The sequence below is a fragment of the Ovis canadensis genome, chromosome 16 (assembly GCF_042477335.2).
Source record: "Ovis canadensis isolate MfBH-ARS-UI-01 breed Bighorn chromosome 16, ARS-UI_OviCan_v2, whole genome shotgun sequence".
Classification (NCBI taxonomy): Eukaryota; Metazoa; Chordata; class Mammalia; order Artiodactyla; family Bovidae; genus Ovis; species Ovis canadensis.
This window is the reverse complement of record NC_091260.1, coordinates 49,240,987-49,264,670: the sequence shown is the minus strand read 5'-3', so window position 1 is coordinate 49,264,670 and position 23,684 is coordinate 49,240,987. Positions and strand designations below refer to the sequence as shown.

At 45.5% G+C, this 23,684-nt stretch overlaps 1 protein-coding gene across 1 annotated transcript in view; it reads left to right on the top strand.

The window, feature by feature from the left end:
- The window catches only part of EGFLAM (EGF like, fibronectin type III and laminin G domains), a 189,542-nt gene that overhangs the window by 142,542 nt on the left and 23,316 nt on the right, over nt 1-23,684 (top strand). The window contains exons 14-18 of the mRNA XM_069555987.1: nt 8,909-9,034; nt 10,117-10,360; nt 14,061-14,172; nt 18,494-18,610; nt 21,231-21,411. Of these exons, the coding sequence (XP_069412088.1) occupies nt 8,909-9,034; nt 10,117-10,360; nt 14,061-14,172; nt 18,494-18,610; nt 21,231-21,411 (780 nt within the window). The remainder of the gene's footprint in view (nt 1-8,908; nt 9,035-10,116; nt 10,361-14,060; nt 14,173-18,493; nt 18,611-21,230; nt 21,412-23,684) is intronic.

The window sequence follows — 23,684 nt, the reverse complement described above, 5'->3', positions numbered from 1 at the left end:
AAGGAAGTGGCAACCAACTCCAGTGTTCTTGCCTGGAGAATCCTAGGGACGGACGGGCCTGGTTGGCTGCCATCTATGGGATCGCACAGAGTCGGACACGGCTGAAGCGACAGCAGCAGCATTTACTCCTCACACTGACTCTAGGAAGCAGAAATTATTACTACGTTTATTTTATACAAGAAGGCACTGGGGCTTGTAAAAGTTGAAGAATTTACCCAAAATAGGGCAGAACTAGGTTTGTGGATTTTTTTTCTATTTCTTTAAAATTAAGACCTGATTGAGTAGTTTAAGGTTCACAGCACAATTGACAGGAAGGTGCAGAGATTTCCTATATGCCCTTTGTCCCCACACGTGTATATCCCCTTCTCCCAATATCAGCATCCCCCATCAAGAGTGTTTCTGGTGTGCAGCAAGGTGATTTTGTTATGTATATATACAATAATTTGCATTTGTTAATCCCAGACTCCCAATCCATCCCTCTCCCACCCCTCTCCCCCTTGGCAACCACAAGTCTGTGCTGTGTGTCTGTGAATCTGCTTCTGTTTTCTAGATAAGTTCATTGTTTTGTGTCTTAGAATCCACATATAAGTGATACCATATGGTATTTGTCTTTCTCGGTCTGACTTTCTTCACTTGGTATGATAATCTCTAGGTCCATCCATGTTGCTTCAGATGACCGAACTTCATTCCTTTTATGACTGAGCAGTATTCCACTGTATATATGCATACTACATCTTCTTTATCTATTCATCTGCCTTTGGACATTTTGGGTTTTTCTATGTCTTAGCTTTTGTAAATGGTGCTGCTATGAACAGAGGAATTCATGTATCTTTTTGGATTATAGTTTTGTCCAGATATATGCCCAAGAGTGGGATTACTCAGTCATATGGTAGCTCTATTTTCAGTTTTTCGAAGAACCTCTATACTGTTTTCCATAGTAACTGCACCAATTCACATTCCCACCAGTAGTGAAGGAGGGTTCCCTTTTCTCCACACTCTCTCCAGTATTACTATTTGTATACACTTTAATGATGGGTCCGTTTTTAATTGGGTTGTTTATTTTATTACTGAGTTTTAAGAGTTCTTTATATATTTTGGATACGGTTCTTCATCAGATGCGTTTTTTGCACATATTTTCTTCCAGTCTGGTTTGCCTTCTCAGTCCCTTGACATTGTCTTTCAGAGAGAAGAAGTTTTTAATTTTAATGAAGTTTATCTTATCAATTATTTCTTTCACAGATTGTGCCTTTGGTGTTACATCTAAAAAGTCATCACCTTACCCAAGGACATCTAGGTTTTCACCCATGTTGTCTTCTGTGAGTTTTATAATTTAATGTTTACATTTAGGTCTGTGATCCATTTGAGTTAATTTTTGTGACGTTTGTAGGGTCTGTGTCTAGATTCATTTTTTGTGTGTGTGATTGCCCAGTTATTCCAGAACCATTTGTTGAAGAACCTAAGATTGCTTTTAAAGCAATGAGGATGTTTATTCCATAACTGAAGGCAGCTGATAGATAATTTTAAGGTTGGTTAGTTCAGTGACTGTTTTAGTCGGGGCCACTGTAACAAAATACCACAGACTAGGTGATTTAGACAACAGAAATTCATCTTCTCACTGTTCTGGAGGCTGGAAATTCAGCATCAATGTGTTGACAGGTTTGGTTTCTCCTGAGGCCTCCCTCCTTGGCTTGTTGATGGCCATCTTCTCATGGTGTCCGCATGTGGCCTTCCGTCTGTGCTTGACTCCCCACCAGTCAGACTGGAGTAGGGCTCACTCACATGACTTCATCTAACCTTAACTACCTTCCAAAAGGTGGTGTCTCCAGATACAGTCCCATTGGGAGTTAGGGCTTCAACCTATGAATTTGGGGAGGACATGGCTCAGTCCCTCGTAGTGACTCAGTAATGTCAGATCTCTGGGTTGGTGTGTCTGTGGTTCTCTTGTTCCTCACTCATAGTCCCAAGATGGTGCCACAGCTCTGAGCATCACACCCTCATATGGCATTCTCGTGGCAAGGTATGGCAAGTCCTTTTCTTGGGCCTCCCTGTTCTCCATCTTCAAGGTGTTCTTAATGCATGGTGAGTATCACACACCTGCCACCTAGGTTCTACTGTCACATTTGGCTACATTTGCTTTACCACGTGGGCTTCCCTGGTGGCCCAGCTGGTAAAGAATCCGCCTGCAGTGCAGGAGACCTGGGTTCAATCCCTGGGTTGGGAAGATCCGCTGGAGGAGGGCATGGCAACCCACTCCAGTATTCTTGCTGGAGAATTCCATGGATAGAGGAGCCTGGCAGGCTGTAGTCTATTGGGTCACAAAGAGTTGGACATGCCTGAGCCACTAAGCACGCATGCACACATGCTTCTCCATGTATGATCCTATTCCACCCTCTCTCCATTCCTGGATCAGAGCTATTTGGTACTCATAACTCATAAGTTGGTTTATTTTGTTTCCTGTTTTATAGCTGATTAGCTGAGCACGTGCTACTTATAGCCACCATTTGGAATAACTTTATTCTCCTCAAAATAAAAGCTGTAACAAACCTTGACAGCATATTAAAAAGGAGAGACATTACTTTGCCAACAAAGGTCCATATAATCAAAGATATGGTTTTTCCAGTAGTAATCTACAGATATGAGAGTTGGACCATAAAGAAGGCTGAGCACCAAAGAATTAATGCTTTGGAACTGTGGTGTTGGAGAAGACTCTTGAGAGTCCCTTGGACTGCAACAAGATTAAACCAGTCCATCCTAAAGGAAATCAGTCTTGAATATTCATTGGAAGGACTGATGCTGAAGCTGAAGCTCCAATACTTTGGCCACCTGATGGAAAAAGCTGATTCATTAGAGAGGACCCTGATGCTGGGAAAGACTGAAGGCAGGAGGAAAAAGGGACAACAGAGGATGAAATGGTTGGATGGCATCACCGACTCAGTGGATCTGAGTTTGAGCAACTCTGGGAAATGGTGAAGGACAGGGAAGCCTGGTGTGCTGCAGTCCATGGGGTCACAAAGAGTTGGACATGACTGAACGACTGTAACAACCTCAAAATTCCTTCAGTAGGTGCTATGATTAGCCTCAGTGTTTACAGATGGGAGCTGGTGCTTCAGAATAGTAAAGTAACTTGCCTAAGGTCACACAGCTAATAGATGGTAAAGCTGATGAATGGTGACCTCAGCAATTCTGGCTCAGTGTCTGCCCTCTTAACCGCATCTGCCAGATCAAAGCCTCCTGAACTGGCTTCAAATTGCTTCCTTCTACTTTTCTCACTCCTAAAGGTGATACCATTGTATCAAGTTTACTTGGAAAGGAAAAGATTACTTCCTTCTTATTATTCCCTATGTTACTTTTCCCCTCAACTGATCACTTAGTCAAGCAAACAATCAACAGTAATAACTAGAACTACTATAACGGCACCCACTGTGGTAGTGTAGGAACCAGCAGGCCCATCAGAAGTCTCCTGTGATGTAGAAGGGTCTGAACTCTGAAGGTAGGTTGCCTGGATTTGGTAGATCATATCCAGGTAGCTAACTGGTTTGGGACTCAATACTCCATCTTTGGGATTCCCTGGTGGCTCAGATGATAAAGAGTCTGCCTGCAATATAGGAGACCCAGGTTTGATTGCTGGGTCAGAAAGATACCCTGGGAAAGGGAATGGCTACCCACTCCAGTATTCTTGCCTGGAGAATCCATGGACAGAGGAGCCTGACGGGCTACAGTCCATGGGGTCACAAAGGTGATACCACGGATACTACAAACAGTAGAGTTTACTTGAAAGAAAAAGATTACTCTCCTCTTGTTATTCCCTATGTTACTTTCTCCAGCTGAGCAACGAATAGTTTTGCCCCATCTATAAACGTAACTACCTTATAAGAGTATCTTGTCTAGATGAGTCATGGTGCATATAGAGTACTTAGAATAAGCTTCGCACATAGTAAATGTGTTGTAAATGTTTCCTGTTGTTAATTTTATTATTAATAATAATAATGTGGCTTCAGTTTATTAATAACAGTAATCACAGGGTATAAGTTGTCCTTCTTTCTTCATTGAACTTTTAGGGAAATAGCCCTGAAGGACAGGTCTGGCGATCTCAGGGCTATAGAAACCTCTGACAAGAAGTTAAGAAGTTGCAAAGTTGAGCAAGGGCCAATTCCTGACAATGTTTTAAATTCTACAGTACCAACCTCTCCAATGAGTGTATAAGCTAGGAGGATCCACCTTGCAGGCTCTGGGCTCCCTGGGCAGAGCTATGGGCTTATTATTATATGAACCTTAATGGCAGGCATTGGGCCTTTTTTCATTTCTTCCCAGTTTTTTTTCTCTATGATAGAACAGGGCTGGCTATCCTTTCTTACCCTCCATATTTGGTTCCCTTTGAGTGTGTTCTGTTGAAGCCCAAGTTCCTATAAGTTAAGGTGGTCTCAGCACAGTGGCGACTGGGCTCTTGTAAACAGCGGTAATTGCTGGTGGAGATGCAGGCTTCTGGAAGAGGGTGAGGACAGTTGCAAGTCATGGCTCCTCCCTCTGATGTCTAACTTGGCATTGCTGTCTTCAACCTCAATGTTTTCTCTGTCCCACCTCTACCGCCCCCCAACTAAACCCATTTCCAGGGGGTCTTTCATTACTCAACCCATCCCACCTCATCGCCTTTGTTAAATTTTTTCCAGTTAGTGGACTCTCTCTGAACTCACATTTTAAAATAGTCAGCAATCTCAGCAGAATTTTGCAAACTTTGGCCCAGTGTTTTCTTTTATTATTTCCACCCCAAATCTCCAACCTAAACCACCACCACTCACTTTTTCCAATCCCATCTTGGATCCCCACACCCTGCCATGTCATGCAGCCAACTCCCCAGATTATTTGAGATTCATGAAGTCTGCAGGGGCCATGGGTCACACGATGGCTTATCACCCTCTTACTCTTTTTTCCACTCAATAAATACTTAAGCTGCTGCTTAGTGCTGGTCACACTCTAGGTGCTTAGGATAAAGGAGTGAACAAGACAGGATCCCAGCTCATTCCTCCTGTACTTGCCATGCACATATGCATGTGTGTGCGTGTGTGTGCGTGCGTGTGTGTGTGTGCGTGCGCTAAGTTGCTTCAGTTGTGTCCAACTCTGCAACCCTATGGACTGTAGCCTGCCAGGCTCCTCTGTCCATGGGATTCTCCAGGCAAGAATACTGGAGTGGGTTGCCGTTTCCTCATCCAGGAGATGTTCCCGACCCAGGGATCAAACCCGTGTCTCTTATGCCTCCTGCACTGGCAGGCAGGTTTTTTACCACTGGCACCAACTGGGAAGCCTGTACCTGCCATGAGGAGGGACCAAATTAATCAAATAATCATCACTCGAGCAATGTGAAATTACAATTTGGAGTGTTACAAAGGGAAAGGGCAATGCTAATATATTATAGGGGGATTTATGGGGTGGGGGTCAAGGAAAGCATTTCTGAAGATGTGAAGTTGATATCTCAAGCAAGAGTAGGAGTTAGAAAGCAGAGATGAGAGGGAAGTGCGTTCCAGGCTGAGGAAATGGTCTGTCCCAGTGGGAATGTGTTTGTGGGGGTGTGGGTCTCATGATCTAGTTTGTGTTTTGGAAAGACCCTCTGACTACAGACAGCTTATTGAAAGGGGTCTTCCTTCATGGGGGTGCACGTAGGCCAGCTGGGAGGCTGTACAGCAGTTCAGATCAGAGATGACGGGTTTTGATCGAGGGTGTGAGGAATGGCAGGCTTGTCAGATCTTTCGGAGAGGAAATAGACAAGCCTTGTTTTCGGGCTGGGGGGGAGACGAGGGGCAGGGAGGCTGCTCACTGTCCACGTCTGCTTAGTGTGTTCCATTCCGCCCTCTCTGTCCTCCACAGGACCTCATCTCTCTCCTGCCCCTCCCTTCATTGTCTTGCATAAGCCCACACAACAGCCGTATAGTAGGCGTCGGTGTCAGTTACTCTATGTGTTGGTGCCTATATGCGTGATCTTGCAACTCCTTCCTCATGCTCTCAGAGTTGAGAGTTCTCTCTAAAACTAACCTGGTCATCTCCGCTCTGCACCCATCCTTCCCTATATTCCTGGGACCTTGCTGCCAGGATTGTTACTTCTCAACAACCCAAGGTTTCTTAACCTTTCGTGTGTCACGACCCCTTTGGCAGTCTGGTAAAGTCCATGGAACTCTTCTCAGAAGGATGTTTTCAAATGCAGAAAATAGTATGCCTGATAAGAAACAATTCTATATTGGAATAAAACTATATAATAAGTTTCGTTAGTATAGTGCTGTGTGTTTCTTTTTGTAAAGAGCACTTTTAAAGAGATTTTAAAATTTTATTTATTTTTGGCTGCGCTGGGTCTCTGTTGCTTCGTGCGAGCTTTCTCTAGTTGCAGTGAATGGGGGCAACTCTCTAGGTGTCTTGCACGGCTTTCTCATTGTGGTGGCTTCTCTTGTTGTGGAGCACAGGCTCCAGGATGCACAGGCTCAGTAGCTGTGGGTCATGGACTTAGTCACTCCCTGGCATGTGGGATATTCCCAGACCAGGGATCAAACCCATGTACCCTGGATTGGCAGATGGATTCTTAACCACTGAACCACCAGTCAAGTCCCTGTATAATTCTTTATAAAGCATTAAAGACATGATTCTTCAGTGGTGGGTGCAATAACTACCATGCTTTCAAAGGAGTGATGAGCACAAATGAGATTTTGAAATACCTGCAATAATACGTCCCTGAGCTTCTGGGAACCCACCTTGTCTGGATCCCCTGGGTGCTTTGTTCTCACTTTGTCTTCTCTGCTGGCTCCTCTCCCTTCCCTGGTGCTGTGGGAGTTCCAGGGGCCCTTCCATCCTGTCTTCTGTCAAAGAGCCCATCTGTTCTTGGTTTCAGGCTCACCCCCAAGTGGCTGCTGTCCCACCAGCCCTCACCTGTGTGCAGGATCTCTTCTTGCCCTGGTGCCCAGCAGCAGACACTTCCACCATCACCTTATGTTTGAAGTGAACAAAAGACAGCTTCTCCTCCGCTCCTCAGAAGCCCAGTCCTGTTCCTAGCCTCCCTTATTTCTTTCCTCTTGCCTCTCTCCTTTCCATCTTCCAAGCTAGAAGCCTTGAGGTTATGCTGGAATCTTCCTCCACCTTCAGCCTCCAGAATGAGCTGGCTACTCCTCCTTGCCCTGTACCTCTTTGATTGTTCCCTTTCTTTCCGTTTCCTCTGCCATTAGCCTCTCCAGCCATGGTTTACCTCCCCGTGGGCATTTCTCCTCTTCCCCACCCTCATTGCTCACAATCCATCATGCATACCATTGCCAGCACAGTCTTGCTGAAACACTGCTTTCAAGTAAATATCTCTGGCTGGCTTTTGAGCCCCCTCCCTGTCAACTCCCACCCATAAAAAATAGTTACAAAGCAAATGTGTAAAATAATTGTTTCCATGTATATCTAAGATAAACCAAGGAGCCCACTTCTTCCTGTGGCACCAGCGCTTCTCTGAAAAAGACTCCCAGCCCAAGGAGATGGGTGGAGCTGGAGGACCTGTGAGAGTTTGGCTCCCTAAAGCCAAGTCAGCCTCTCTGTGGATGCTGGAGATGTTCTCAGTGCTATGGCTGAAGGAAAAGACCCACGATCACTTCTGTCTGAAGTTGCAGTGCCCTCCTCCCACCCCCAGCTGGACTTCCCACCTGGCTGGAGAGGCACGCCATCTGGAAGGGCTGTAATGAAATTGTGTTATCAGGTCCTGAAGTTGGTCTCCTCTCCTGGGTACACAGTGTGCCAAGCCTTCCCCCTCCTCCTGAGGAGGCTTTGGGAGAAGAAAAGAGTGGATCAGTTCAACCAACACAGATGACTGATGAGAAAAGGATAAGAGACTCATCCTGCTGAGATGACACAATCATGACACCAGGGCTCTTCATCTCGCGAAGTCGGCGGCAGGGGGGTGGTGATGATAGGAGGCGGGATGAGGGCGGGGGGAGAGCTCCAGGCTCCATCGCATCGGAGACGGTGGGATGCCGAGCTGGACTGCTCACGGCTTGACCACAGATGCACCGCATTTTCTTTCATCCTGAGAAATGTGCTTCGGACTCACCTATGTTATTCTGGGCCAGACCCATCTGCCTAAGTTCTTTCTTATACACAAGGAGAAAAGGAAGAGCAGAGAAGCAGAAGGAAGCAACCCAGGAAAAGTCAGCTTGTTTTCATTTCATCTGGCTGACTACACTTGAAAATGACCAAGAGTACCTTTTATGGGTGTCTCCAATGTGTATTTGTAAAGAGAACTAAGCCATCTGATGTTGAACCTTTCAGAACTTTTTACTTCCGGTCACCTTCCTGTCCCTCATGAGACTGTAACTTGGGGCTGAGAAATAAGGATTCTGGAACCCCCTGCTGACCCCTGCTCCCTCTCTGCTCCTGTCAGAGGAGTTGACAAGCCGGGCAGTTAATAAACTTCGACAAGGCTCCTTACCTCCCTCTGTACTTATCTTGCTCACCTCTGCGTTCAGCCAACAAGGCGGGCAGCACTTAAGGTAATTGAGGCCACATAAATGAGAAGGCTTTTTAACATAAAGCCTCTGCTGACATTGGAGGCATGGAAACACACTCTTGTGGGAACAAGAGCGAGGTGAATTACAGCAGAAACGGCTCCATCATCCCTGTCAGGGTTCATAAAATTGCCCGGTAGTTTATTATTTGATTTACTGTGTCCACCCTGTTTTAAAGCATCTGTGTGGCTTCTCATAAAGCATAAACCAAAATCAGATTAAAATGAAGGGAGGGGTCCACATCTCCTGAAAGCTGGTTTGCAGTTGTGCAGAGGAGCTGATCAACAGGACAAGGGCATGAGCTGTATTTGTTCAGAATTGCAAGTGGTCGGTCTGGCCAGTCTCAGACAGGTTCGCTTGATGAATCAGCTTTGTAATTCCCGCTCTGTTTTTAGGGGAGTGCAGCAGTGGAATCTGTGATGAAGCCTCGTGCATCAATGGTGGCACCTGCACGGCGAGCAAAGCCGATTCCTACATTTGCCTCTGTCCCCTGGGCTTTCAAGGTCGACACTGTGAAGATGGTGAGAAAGATGCAAATTGATGGCGGTTTCTGTCTGCCTCGTTAATTCACATTGGTGTAATTTTGCATCAATGCATATTTAGCAAGGTTCCACATATTTTAATGGGATTAACGTTGCTTTGTTGAGCGGGATGGGAGAATCTTTTTTTCGAACCTGGTGGAAGTGTCTTCAGATGTCCAAGTGGCAAACTGGCGGAAAGACAAGTTCATTTTATGATGTTTCTGGGCTGATGCTTTGGTGAGCTCCTCTTGGCCCTCAAATAACTCTGAAAAGCTTATATGTGTGTGGTTTGTGTCAGAGTTTGAAGCATTCACAGCTCAGGCTCCTTAGAATATCTCACAGTGTGGAGAGCCATACACAGAAACATTAACTCTATGATGTTTCTTTTTCCTTGTCCTGTTCTGCTCAGTTGTTCTACCTCTCAACACTGTATTGATTATTAATATATACATATATATCTATACATACATGCAAACACGCATGCACACACAAGTACACACAATAATAATGGAAATTTTAAAAAAGATTTTGCAAAAAATCAAGCAGGGATGAAAAAGTTTTATCTTTTCTACCAATGATTCAGATTTGGCCCTAAGACACTATCATCCTAGAGAGAAGGTTTTTTTTTAACACTGTATAATTTCAAATCTCTTGTCACCTCGAAGAGGGTGTTGTGAGTCAGAGTAAGGAAGAGCTGTTCTATTCCATCTTCGTATTTCTGAGCCTCACATACTAAAGGTTGGTCCTTGCTCACATCGCTGCAGGTCACTGGGAGAGGGATGGCTCTGGTCATTCAGGGATGCCTTCTAGTGGCCCTGCTAGGATCTTAGAATCCTCTACTGATTCCCACATCCAGCCAGTAGGTGAGAAAGAGCGAGTGGAGGATGGAAGGAAGCTATAGGGGCCAGACCTGGAATGCCGTGTACTATTCCCAACCACATTCCACTGGCCAGAGTTCAGCTACACCACCCACTTCTCTTCGGAGCAGCTGGGAAATATCCTTGAGTTCTATACCCAGAAGGAAAAGAAGATGGCTAGTTCCAGCACGAGGGGGTTTCTGACCCACACACTTGCTTTTTCAGCTTTCACCTTGACCATTCCTCAGTTCAGAGAGTCTCTGAGGTCCTATGCTGCAACCCCCTGGCCTCTGGAGCCCCGGCATTACCTTTCCTTCATGGAATTTGAGATCACATTTCGACCGGATTCGGAAGATGGCGTGCTCCTGTACAGCTATGACACGGGCAGCAAAGACTTCCTGTCCATCAACATGGCAGGGGGCCATGTGGAGTTCCGCTTTGACTGTGGCTCTGGGACTGGTGTTCTCAGGTAAGGGCTGAGACTGTCAGGGGCTCTCCTCCCTTCAGTAGCCACTTGTAAGAAAGGTTTGTCTTCAACCAGTTGGCTCTCTTCCTGTCTTCTGTATACAGTTGTCTTTTCTGAAAACTGTCCTGATTAATACAGATGATGTGCTTCCTAGAGATCATGCTCTCCTGGTGGCAAGGTTTCCTTTTCTCAAATAACTACCTAGTAGGTAGCGAATCTCTGCTTCAAACTATGGAAAATGGGCTGGCCTCAGATGGGGGTAAACTGTCTTCCTCTCCATCTGAGATCATGCAACACAATCAGCAGAAACTTTATAAACTGTCAATCAGTCCCTTGCTCAGAGCATCACTTGGTGAGCACTTGGCAAATACATAACAACTAGTTGAAAAAGTAGGGATTTACCAGGTGGAGCTAGTGCTAAAGAACCCGCCTGCCAATGCACAAGACAGGAAGGTCCCCTGGAGAAGGAAATGACAACCCACTGCAGTATTCTTGCCTGGGAAATCCCATGGACAGAGGAGCGTGTTGGGCTACAGTCCATGGGGTTGCAGAGAGCAGACAAGACTGAAGTGACGTAGCATGCATGCAGTAGAAATGTAATGAACAGAAATATCCTTGGTGGCCTCACATTTTTTTCTTTTTCTCTTTGGCCATTGGAAATGGGGTGTATCACAGCCACATTCACTTAGAAACGTTAAATCATTATTCATCTGCCCTGTTTCCCACAAATGTTCTATTGGCAGAAGCTTACCAGGTCATTTCCAAGTCATTTCCATTAGATTAAGAGGGTTTCAAAGGGACACCAACTTCCTCACCAGCCTTGAGTGAACACGCTGGCATTATTATACATGCTCACATGCGAATACATGCATAACTGTCACATAATCATGGTGTGACATGATGTCACCTTAAATATCACTGATCGATTATCAATCAATCAGTAACTTTCCTCTTGCATTATTTCTTTGATGGCAACTAGTTATTTAGCACGGCTCTTACCATTCTTCATATAAAGAAGCCGACAGAGAATCACCAGTGATTGCAAGGACCCTTCCCTGACCAGTGTGCTCTAAAAGGCTGTGAGATGACTGATTTCAGTGGTGTGGAGTAACTGAGTGCTTCTAAACGGCTTGCTCGTGTCTGTGGACTTGGTTCTGGGTTATCAAAACTTTCCCTCTGACCTAGTTTGTACTGTTCGTCAACTCAGCAGATTGACTGTTCCCATAGAATGTGGCAGGATCTCTGTGAATCCCTCAGAGCCTGCAGTTGGAGGTGCAGGTGTTTTTCTTATTTGTTTATGTTTCCCTCTTCTGACTGTGTTCCTCCCATGGGAGTTTTTACCTTCCAGCTGGAGGCCTGCTGATCTAATGCACATACGCTTCTTGTTCCTACAATTCAAGAATTCTCTTTTGAAACTCACTAGGGTGCTTTGTTCAACAGTGCCCTGCAGCAGGAAATTGGTTAGTCTTTGTTGTTTTAAAGGAAATTGCGGGCTGTATTCAATCACAATTCATATTGCTAGACTGTCATCTCTAGAAAGAGTTCTTTGTGAGATGTTACAGTCATGAAGTGAAAGTGAGTCGCTTAGTTGTGCCTGACTCTTTGCAACCCTAGAATTCTCTAGGCCAGAATACTGGAGTGAGTAGCCTTTTTTCTTCTCCAGGGGCTCTTCCCAATCCAGGGATTGAACCCAGGTCTTCCACATTGTAGGCGGATTCTTTACCAGCTGAGCCACAAGGGAAGCCACGCATTGTCCTTAACTGCTGATCATTTTTCCTGGCTGATGGAAAGTGCTTACTGCCTTAGGTTTCAACAGTTCTTTAAAAGTACAGTTCATTCTTGTCCTTAAGGTTGAATTCCTACACATCAGTAACACCTCCCACCTTGGGGAATGGACAAATATTTTTGTGTCTCTGGTTATGCAAGAACATCCTGTGTCTCAAGACAACTTTGGTGGGTATTTAATTGATTCAATTTACATATGATTATGCAAACAGCCTAAACAACTCACTTAGAACAATTTGTCAAGTCAAGAAAGGAAGAAGACACCTTGAATATCACCTTGTACTTTCAAATGGCTTCTTCCTGGATAAGGAATGACTGGAAGGGGCTGGAGAGGGTCGTGGCTCATCAGCCGTCCTCCTGAACAAATTGCCTCCTGCCCCCTGCACATCTGCAGTAGCAGCTTCAGCTGTGGAGTCACAGACATGTGGAACCTTAGAAATCCAGAATTCCTCTCTTTCTTAATTCGGTGCCTATTTTTGATAAGAGGTATTTAAAAATTTTTTTAAGCATAAGTTATTCCTTCCCTGCTTGTCAGGAAAGGTGCCTGGGAAAAAAAATCTTTAGCATTAGGTATGATGAAAAAGAGGCAAAAACTCAGAGTAACCATCATCTGCTCCCCTGGGCCACCCCTCTGCAATGTAACTGACAACACCGATCACGGTTAATGTTTCAGATGGCCCTTTGGAAAATGTTTATTTTAAAAACCATTTCCAAGACTTCCTGCTTCATTAAGACAATTCAGTGAAAGCCTGAGCTACAGGAAGCTGTGGAGTTGGCCACATCATTTTAACTTTAGGCAGAGGATAAGGTGGTCTAATTTATGATGAACTTGATTCAAAAATCGAGACAATTGAAATGAGCTCATGATGGCAGCGATCAATATCCCTGTGCAGAGCAAGGCAGCGTATTGACAGGGAATGACCTCTACAGGACAAGAACAGGCTCAGATGCTGTTAGTTATTATGGAGATGGGCTGCTGAATGAGATCTTTATTGCATATTGATTGAGCCAAGGTGATTAAATTCTAATTGCTAAGGACAAATGGCAAAAGCATTTGCCAGAGCGAAAAATCAAGTGAGGGGGTGGAGACCTTTCAGTAATTGTGCCCATTGGTATTCCTGGTGGGTTTCTAAAGATGATCCAGGACCACAGAATAATTGGGAGGTTCAGAGAAGGCCAGAAACTATATATACATCTTTAGAAACACAAATGCAATAATTATACTCCTTTTACACACCTTGCTGTAAAATGTAACGTGTAAAAATCTTACCAATATCATTTAAACTTTAAGTGCTTCCATCTTGAATTAATAATTGAATTTTTAAAGTACTTTTAATTTTTTTCACAATATCAGATAACGTGGAATCTGCCTCCCAAATATTTTATTATGAAACACTTCAAACATATAGCAAAGTTGAAAGAATTGTGCAATAAACCTTCGACCTACCACCTACTGTCTACAGTTAGCATTCTGCTGTAGTTCTCTATCATGTGTCTATTCATTCTTATATTCCCCCATCCATCCGTCTTATTTTTTATGCATTTCAAAGAATGCTACAGACATCATTACATCAAGGAATCTGCTTTACATCGTAGCCTATATAGTTTTCTCTTCTTCAAAGATTTCATGCAACTCTGCTCATATTTTACCCCTTCATCTTGAAAACCAGACTAATCCTACCCCCATTTCATACTTGTGATAAGGAATAAGTAAAATGATAAGTGAGATACTTCTCCCATGAAGGAGTCCAGTAAACGGAGCTAGCCCTGCTGTGTTTAACAAGGAGGAATGAGGTTCTTCTCTTTGCTGGACAGGACGAGGTGCTGAAGGTTGGCACACTTCATCAGAGCCAGATTGGTGGACATTATCTGCGACGCCAGTGATGCTGACACATGTTCAGTTTCCTTCCTTCGACAGGAGTGAAGAGCCCCTCACCCTGGGCCACTGGCACGAGCTGCGTGTGTCCCGCACGGCAAAGAATGGCATCTTGCAGGTGGATAAGCAGAAGGCGGTGGAGGGGATGGCAGAGGTGAGAAGGACATCCCCTCCTGATGACGCATGTGAGCGGGGCTCCTCTTTCCTTCCTGTCCTGGAGACGAAAGCACCAGCACAGTGGTTAATCACATGGACTCTGGTGCCAGTTTACCTGGGTTAGCACCCGAGCTTCCCACGGACGAGTTCCTTAGCTTTGCAGTTCCGCAGCCAGGAATGGGATTGATAATCGTAGGGGCCTTCATAGGGGAGTGAGCTAACACAGGTGTCACTCACAGAACTGCCCACCCGCTCCACGCCTCCCTGCCGACCCATAGCTTTGTTCACATTGCTATATAAGGTAGATCAGAACACAACTCCAAGGCAGGGCCAGTGAGGGGGGTGGGGGTGTGATCACACATCTGACAAGAACAAAGACTCTGAAACCAGACACCTAGGCTTCAAAATCTAGCTCCATTCCTTATCAGTGACGTGAGCTCAGACCGGTCTGATCACTTGATCTCCCAAGATGGTGTTTTTGCATCTAAAAAAATAGGGTAATCGTGATAATAATAGCACTGCATTATAAGGTTGTGAGAATTAGAATAACTGTATTTCTCAAATACCACAGAACCTGGCATATGATCAGTGTTGTGTAGCTTTACTTATTATTATTGCTAATAGTGTACTCAGTTCAGTTCAGTCATTCAGTCATGTCCAACTCTGCGACCCCGTGTACTGCAGCACACCAGGCTTTCCTGTCCACCACCAACTCCTGGAGCCTGCTCAAACTCATGTCCATCGAGTCTGTGATGCCATCCAACCATCTCATCCTCTGTCATCGCCTTCTCCTCCTGTTTTAAATTACAACCTACTAGCATCCTGTACACACATGAAATTTACAGACCCCTAAAAACAGCAGGGACCTCAGATTTGCCAGGATTTTAATTACAACAGTCTTCATTGTGTGCATCACAGATTTAAAGAAAGTATTGATGAATGTGACTGTTCTGATTAGAAAATGAATTGATAGGAAAAGACAGAAAGGGAAAGAAAAGGGACTCTTGGTGGGGAAGGAGATCTTGGTTGAGGAGGGGAGTAAAAAGGCAACTTATCAGGAAGGCAGCTTCAGGGACAGCAGTGGTGGAAGGTCCTGTGAGAATCAAGGGCCTCCTTAGAAGTCAGAAAATCCCAACCTGGGCTCTGCTTCAAGAGGCAAGTACCCTAGAAAATGTCCCATATATATTTTAGGAAGGAAGGAAAGATGGAAAGAAGGAAGAAAGAGAAAGTAGGGTAGGTAGGAAGGAAGATGTGTAAAGGAAAATGGGTTTTAAAGCAGGAATGGGAGTCACTTTCATAGAGTCCAGAAAACAGCTGATTTTAGTCCTGGACAGAATTAGAAGCTCACAGGTGTAGATCTGACTGTGTGTTGACTTAATAATATAAATTCACAAAAGTGCTGTATCACTCTAGGCCTTAGTTACCAACATCTGTACAACAGTAACGAAAACAGGATGGGCGTGTTTGTAAATAGTAGGGTTAAGGCCTTTGATTATAAATAAGGAACTATTTGGGACACAGTATTTACCCTTGAGATCCTGTAGTGAAGAGACAGCACAAGGGTAGAAACCACACACCTCGGGTTCTGTTACTGCCACACCAGGACTGGTAGAACCAGCGTCCTCTTTATCGGCTTTTTGAATGGATGGAGCTGCCCACTTGGAAAGCAGTGTAAGCAGGTAGGAGGGAAGGCGTGGCTGTTCTGTGTGCATCTGAGGGTCGTTCTTGGGAGGCCTCCCTGAGACCAGAGTGGGAAGACCCATTCTTGATCTCAGTGAGTTAAACCTTAATCAGAGATCAGGGGTCTCTGCCTCACAGCTGTTATACCCTGTTCAAAGGCTTGGTGAACGAGGATAGTGGTCTTAGAGCTTAGAGAAGGAGGGGGACAGGAGTTATAGGATATGCTGGAGGCTAAGCCAGCCCCTAAGTGTCCAAACCACACCCGACATCACGTTGCTCAGCTGGCTGCGCTAAGAAACACCCGCAGCCCAGGATGAGTCAAGCTGTGCAAACTCAAAGGGGCAGTGCTCCCAGGGCTTCAGAAAACCCCATCAGGGGGTTTACTCAGGTTTTCCTGCCACTCTCAGCTTAATGGAAGTGGCGGATCCAGGCACTGAGCGCCTCACTTTGGTGAGTCTGTTTGCTTCCCTCCTGTGGTCCCGCTGCAGCCCCGCCTTATGTCCACTTCAGGTGGTGGTGGCAGAGGCGTGGGTGGGGGGGCCGGGGCCAGGGGGAGGACTTTGATGAGGAGCCAAAAGAGACTTCTGTCACCCCACAAGACCTCACCCAGTTTGCCTGACACAACCAAGAAACTCCCAAGTGTTTTCAAAACAGCCTGCTTCTCTGAAATCCCTTTGACCTTGCAGCCCTCCTTTTCCTCCTAGTATTTTATTTTAAAGACAGGATGACAATGGTTCTCCGTGGGTGTGTCCTGACAGCTCCTGCCTGGTTCCCTAATCCACAAGGATTCCTGACATTGCCTCTGATGATTCCCCACATCCCCTAGTTAAATAAGAACCCTCAAAGCTGCCTGAAGGTTATTGACAGAAGGCAGTTCAGTCTGGCTACTATGAGACCTCTCTGCTGTTACCTGGCTGGACTCAGCCACTCCGAGCGCTCCCCTAGATGGAGCATCCTCCTCTCTGTTCCTCTGTCTCCTCTTCTCCACCCCGACTGGACCCCAAATCCATTCTCCTCCCTCTGGCCAATGATAGTCCTAAAACACTGATTACTCTCTCTCTTGCTGAAAACTCATTGTTCTTTTGGTGAAGTGTAAGTTTCTATCCATGTGTGATGTGGTCCCTCCTTGCCTTTGCCCTGTACCTAACATGCCCTCCAATCTCTGACTCCAGCCAGTTTCTGAGACTCGTTTTGACTCTTCCTGCTTCACCTCCCACTCCTTAATTCTGAAGCAGAGTATGAGATGCCCTATCCCTGCCAGGTGCCCCCATAGTCACCTGGGCAGTCCTCACAGGGCTTATCTTACCTGCCCGTTTACTTGTCTGTGTTGCCCCACAGTGTAAGCCCCTGGAAGGCAGGGACCTGGGCTTTCTTATTTACTGTGGTTTGTGTACCACTTAGTACCTGGGACATGGTAGGTACCTAATAGTATTTGGTAAATAAATGAATCCTGCTACACTTTGTATTTCTTTTGACCATAAATCAAAGAAAACAATACTTATGTTACCCCAAATGTGTTCATTCCCAGAGGTCTCAAATTTACATGTTATCTTAGGGCATTTTAACATTTTGCTTAAGATGTTTGAAGGAGTTCAGACATTAAATCTCACACACAGGTTGTTATCTAGCCCAGCCGTTGGGTTTAGGCTGTTGAAATGACCAGAAGCAAGAGAAGCCTTTGGGGATTGACAGTGGGGGTCTCTAAGAATCTGGAAGGAATTTCTCTGCCCTTTGTATATGATAACAAGGAATGCCTCCTGCTCGCCATGCTTTCCCTTTCTCTTGGCCTAAGGAAATTCTGTCTTTACCGTTAGTGAATATATCAATAAGCGCTATACTGGAATTTGAATCATGTATCCAAATCTAGGCAAAGTGCTAAACCAGTGGGATGTCAGTTGCCAGGAGAGGCTCAGGCACACGTGTGCCCCAAATAGCAGCAGTTTATAATGAGGGGTTATTTCTTATTCACATTACATGTCCATCAACAGTCAGCTGCAGCCTTAATCTGAGACCCAGGCTGAAGGAATAACAGTGATCCCCAACGTTTTTGGCACCAGGGTCCACTTTCATGGAAGACAATTTTTCCACGGAAGAGGGATGGGAGGGTAGGGATGGTTTCAAGATTATTCAAGCACATTACATTTATTGTGTACTTCATTTCTATTATTATCACATCAGCTCCATCTCAGATCGTCAGGCATTAGATCCTGGAAGTTGGGGACCTCTGGAAATAGGGGTAGAGGAACAGGGCATAGGGAACCACTCTTGGCTCTGAAAGACTCTGCCCAGAAATGATTCATTTCTCACCTGCTCATGTTTTGTTGACCAAAGCAAGTTACATGGCCCCACTTGAGACTGACAGGTTACAGGTAACTTTCCTGCAGGGAGGCAGTGATACTGATGATGTAGTGGTCTATCATATTCGCTTGTATTTTCTAGACGATGAATCTCAGAAATGTCCAGAAATTTACAAAAAATCAAAAAGGTGGTAAGCAGTAATGAAAAACAAGACAAAGGTCAGGCCAATATGTATAAAAATTGTCATGATGAGTCTTGAGACTGCCTCAGCCATTTGTTCCCTAATAGGGAACCAGAGGCACAGTTGATTATACCCTGTTTTGTTTTTAATCTGTTGGCAGGGAGGCTTCACCCAGATTAAGTGCAACTCGGACATTTTCATTGGTGGGGTTCCCAATTATGATGACGTGAAGAAGAACTCGGGCATCCTCAAGCCGTTCAGTGGGAGCATCCAGAAGGTACAGGCTACCCTTCCTCATGTGCATGGTGTGACTTTGACTACCGACAATGGAATTGAGAACTGTGATCAGTGCAAACTGCTATACCCAAGAAAGAAACCTTGAGGAAGTTTTAACATTTTTAAAATTATATTTTTTAATTCTCAAAGCATACCTTTCCAACCCCGCTTTCTTATAGCGTCTGCTCCCAGCTGTGCCCAGTGGACATCTCGTGAATGCAACTCAATGAAGATGAATTTTTACAATAAATCTACTTAGAATATCCTAGTATTGTTGAGGGGGCAGTTGCACCAGGTCACTGCAGACACGTGTAAAAAAGGGAAGGAAATGGATGGAGTCTCATAATGACTCCTGCTTCTCTTTGGGGTCACTTGGCTTTTTGCTCAAGGCAAGACCCAATTGTTTTTGCTGCCTCCACTTCCATCCCCACCACCCTGTTTTAATGGTTGTTCATCAGTCATGTAACCAAACTCTTAAGAGCACAGATTAGAGTCCTTCCATGGAAGGTTCGAGAAAAAAAACCCCACTCAGCTAGTGAGAGACAGGACACCGACCCCATTCATATCTGCCACCTGTTCCTTCTCTCGGGGGCTGCCCGTGATCTCTCCAGTCATGAGACTATGTTCTGTCTACAACAGACATGTAAGTTGACCCACCAACCCAGGGTTGCAGGCCCACTAAACACGGGGAAAAAAGGATTTGAAGAAAAACACATCCGGTTCCTGGATGTCAGCCAAGTCCTATTTCTCTTGGCAACCAGTGAAGGAATGGGGGCCACCAATCCCTGAGGGGAATCTGAGGCAAAGTATGGGAGGCGCTAAGGAGGTGGAGGGGCAGAGAGAGGAGGTCCTCTCAGGATTTGCACAGTTGGGCTCTGAGAAGGGCCCCAGGGACTCTGTCCTTCTCTGTATCCCAGTGTGGGGCCCAGAAAAGGGGCCCAGTCAATATTTCCTCACCCTGCTGTGCTTCTCTTTGCTGCTGAACTGTGAGGTCAGTGACACCTCAGTTCAGACCGTTGTCCCCGCCGTGAGTGGGACTGGCCATGTGAAATCATGGGTTTGAAATTCTAACTTGGGAGGTAAGCTGAGCTGCTGAGAGGCTTCATCTTCCTTCTGAACATGTCAGGCTTTGCTCTCTTCACACAACGCATACAAGCCTTTCCTCCTTACTTCCTGGAAAAGCCCCCTCCCCTCCCAGTGACCCAGTCAGTAAGAGAAAGTGAAAGTGTTAGTCGCTCAATTGTGTCCCGACTCTTTGTGACCTCATGGACTGTAGCCTGCCAGGCTCCTCTGTCCATAGAATTCTCCAGGCAAGAATAGTGGAGTGGGTAGCCATTACCTTCTTCAGGGGATCTTCCAACCCAGGGATCAAACCCAGGTCTCCCACCTTGCAGGCAGATTCTTTACCGTCTGAGCCACCGTGGAAGCCCCAGCCCAGTCACTTGCCTTGTTCAATTTCTCATGACTTGGGTTTACAGTCATCACTCACAGCAAGAAAGGGGGACAGTGTGGAAAGATTCCGGCTCTTCTCTGGTACATTCTGAGTGGCATGCCTGGAGGAAGGTTTTCTCCCAGCTTTCTTGACTCTCCAAAAACTAGACAAACCTGTGGAAACATGGATGAGTGGCCAGAAGTACCCTTGCTAACCTCTTAGGATCCCCTGCACGCTGGAGGTTACCCAGCTCTCTTTGTCTGAGTTCTGCAAAGCCTGAAGAACCCTGAAACACCCACAGCTCAGGGCCAATGCACGCTTTGTTTATTTGGAGTCGGGGAGCCCAGTGACCTCTCTCTGGGTCATCAGTTTCACTAAAGCCCCATTGCAAGGAAAAGGGGTGAGAGCAAAGAGATGTCTGTCCTGGTGAATATGCACAGCAGAGCTAAGAATGTGACCTGAGTTTCACTCTGGGGAAGAGGATGTGGTGAGGTGGGGATTCCGGAGTGCTGGGGAAGGAGGAAGCAGGAGGGAGGGGGGCAGTTGGAGAGACTGTGTTGATGGAGCTGGAGGAGGCTGCAGAGAATACCAGCCAGGAAGACACAGCAGTACATTTCCACCACCTCCAGACTCTCTCACCGCCCCCCGCCCCACCTTGGATTCCTGCCTCTGTGACATTTTGTGTTGTATTCTTCCTTACTCTGCTTTTTAGCCGCATGTCTCAGCCTTGGCTGCATCTTGGAATTGCCTGGAGTGTTTCTTTAAACTTACCGGTGACTCAGTTTCACCCACAGAAATTCTGGTTCAGTTGATCTGGGTGGGGCTTGGGCATGAGTATATTTCGTAACCCCCTCACCTCCCATGATTCCACTATACAGCATTAGAAACCCAGTTTTGGAGTAACTGGTTCTTCTTTATGATCACTCCGAGTGGCCAGGTTGTCCAGAACCAGAGGAAGCTGCTTGTTTACTCTTGTACCTGATGCAGGTTCTCCCAAGCACCAAATGCAGTCACTTCCACTCCTGAGTCATTCACAGAACTCTGAAAGCAGTAACCAGACTTTCTCTTTTTATTTTTAAAGCTCCCCCCAACCCCAAGCGTAGTTCAGGTTGGTGTGCTGAGGGAAGCTGTAGAAGACTCCAGAGCTGGTTTCTGAATCCCTGAATTTCTTTATGTTTTCTTTCCTAAGATCATCCTGAATGACCGGACCATCCACATGAAGCATGACTTCACGTGGGGCGTGAACGTGGAGAATGCAGCCCACCCCTGCGTGGGGTCCCCCTGTGCCCATGGGGGCAGCTGCCGACCCAGGAAGGAGGGCTATGAGTGTGACTGCCCCTTGGGCTTCGAGGGGCTGCATTGCCAGAAAGGTACACCGTGTGTGTGTGTGTGTGTGTGTGTGCACGCACGTGTGCTGGGGAACTGCTTCCTGGAGCAGAGGGAAGGGACACGCTGTTTGGGAGACTGCCACTCTTAAAGGACGAGTTGATTACCCTGAGACAGCCACACTGTTTATTTTTATTAATGATGTCAACAGCATATTAGATGATTCTTTACCAGCTGAGGCACCAGGGAAACCCAGATGATTAATTATATGTATATATAAACGACTTTAACTATTTAATAAGAATTAAAATGCTGAAATACTTCTGTAAAGAGTAAGTAAATAGCTCCCCATCACAGCTACTATGGCTCCTTCTCTGAGAATTGCCCCATGGTCTAGAATCAAAGGGTTAATTCATAATATTGGGGGCGGGAGTGGTTTCCAGGACCCCTGATCTGAGCCTCTTCCAGAGCCTATCCTGACAGGTGAATGCCTGGGCTTTATAGACTGATAAATATTTTGACAAAATATTTTTTACTCCTACCTGTGAATGCTACAAAGGGAACTCTTGCCAAATATGGCACAATATGACTTGCACATTAGTTGCTACAAGCTAGAATATGAACAACCTTCTGCAGACTGCTGTTTTCCATGCTATATATGTTTCCTCAGTACCTCAGTTTCTTCATCTGTAAAGTGAGAATAATACAGCGATATTGTTTAACTCAGAGAATGGTAGTGTAGATTACATAAGGCAATGTGTATTCTTTAGAAGAGGAATGAGGCAGTACTCATATTTCTCAGGAGAATACCTACTAAGTAACAATAGCACCCATTATCCATTATCTGATGCTGAAGCTGCAATACTTAGGCCACCTGATTCAAAGAGCCAACTCACTGGAAAAGACCCTGATGCTGGGGAAGATTGAGGGCAGGAAGAGAAGGGGGTGGCAGAGGATGAGACAGATGGCATCACCAACTCCATGGACATGAGTTTGAGCAAGCTCTGGGAGATGGTGAAGGACAGGGAAGCCTGGTGTGCTGCAATCCATGGGGTCACAAAGAGTTGGGCATGACTGAGCAACTGAGCAACAACAAGAAGCCATTATTATTCTTGGTGAGAAAAATAAAATCCACCAGCAGGTGCTGTGAGCACTTAACTTCCAACTTGCCCTTGTCTGAAAGCAGAGCAGATCCAGATCGCAGGTCCTGCTGGACTGTTTTCCACATCTGCTCAAGGGAGGCAGAGGCCAGGGTGGGTCTAGAAGAGACCCATGTCATGGAGCTGCATCATGGTGAGCCATATGGACCTTCTCTTTAGAATGTCAGGGAGGCCTCACCTCTCCAGGAACTAATTAAAAAAGGCAGACAGGCCTGAAGGCAAGAAGGCAGCAGTCCTGAGTGAGGCACTGCTCTCTCTCTCTTTCCTTTTTTTTCCCTAGGTTTTTGATTGTTCTCAGAAGTAGGGCTTAGAGGAAAACTGTAGACTACAGGTAGATATTTCAGTATATGGAGTGCTAGGAGAAGTTGTTTTGCAGCAGTCTTGGAAAATATGAAAGATGCCAATTAGCCAGTTGGAAGCTTAAGTAGTATTATATTGAAATGAATTGTGAAACCCTCATGGCAAATCATATGAAATAAGTTTACAAATGTAGCTCACTCTGGTGATGAACCCCTAAAGAAGAGGAACTGAGCCATTTGTGAATGATCCTGATTATAAAGCTAACAAGGAAATCACTGTTTAGCTAACAGCAGGTACTTGGAGAGATTTAGCTCAAGAGTGGCCTGTTCATTCAGAAAATTGGATCCTGATTTCACACATCAGCATTTGAATCTCCTAAGTCTCCTGTTTTATCACAGGCAAATGCAAGGTTGCTCTTGCCTTAGATGCTAACACTAAGGGTCAATATATAAAGTCCAGGATGAAATGAACATTTAGCTTCTGGAATTAAATAGAAAGAAAAGATAATTGGTATCTTGGTAACCCTTGTTTCCTGTTACAGAACATTAACCATATAGATGTAAAGAGCTTTGCAACTATAGGTTCAGGTTCAATGAGAAATACCCTTCTCCAAAATGAAAGTCAGATCGCTGATGAGGGCCTGGGCCTTCTGGCAAGATCCAAGAGATTGGGCAGTGGCAGTGTTGGGGTGGTCTAGGTGGCATTTAGACCCCTTTTTTCTGCAACATCCTAGGCTGCAACCAAGACTAAAACTCAGAGCATCAGCTGCTTTCACATTGTATCAGCATTTCCTCGTGCTTTGAAATAGGGCATTTCTGGCAAAAGGGCAATTGTTGTCAGTCCTAGGAAGATTCATA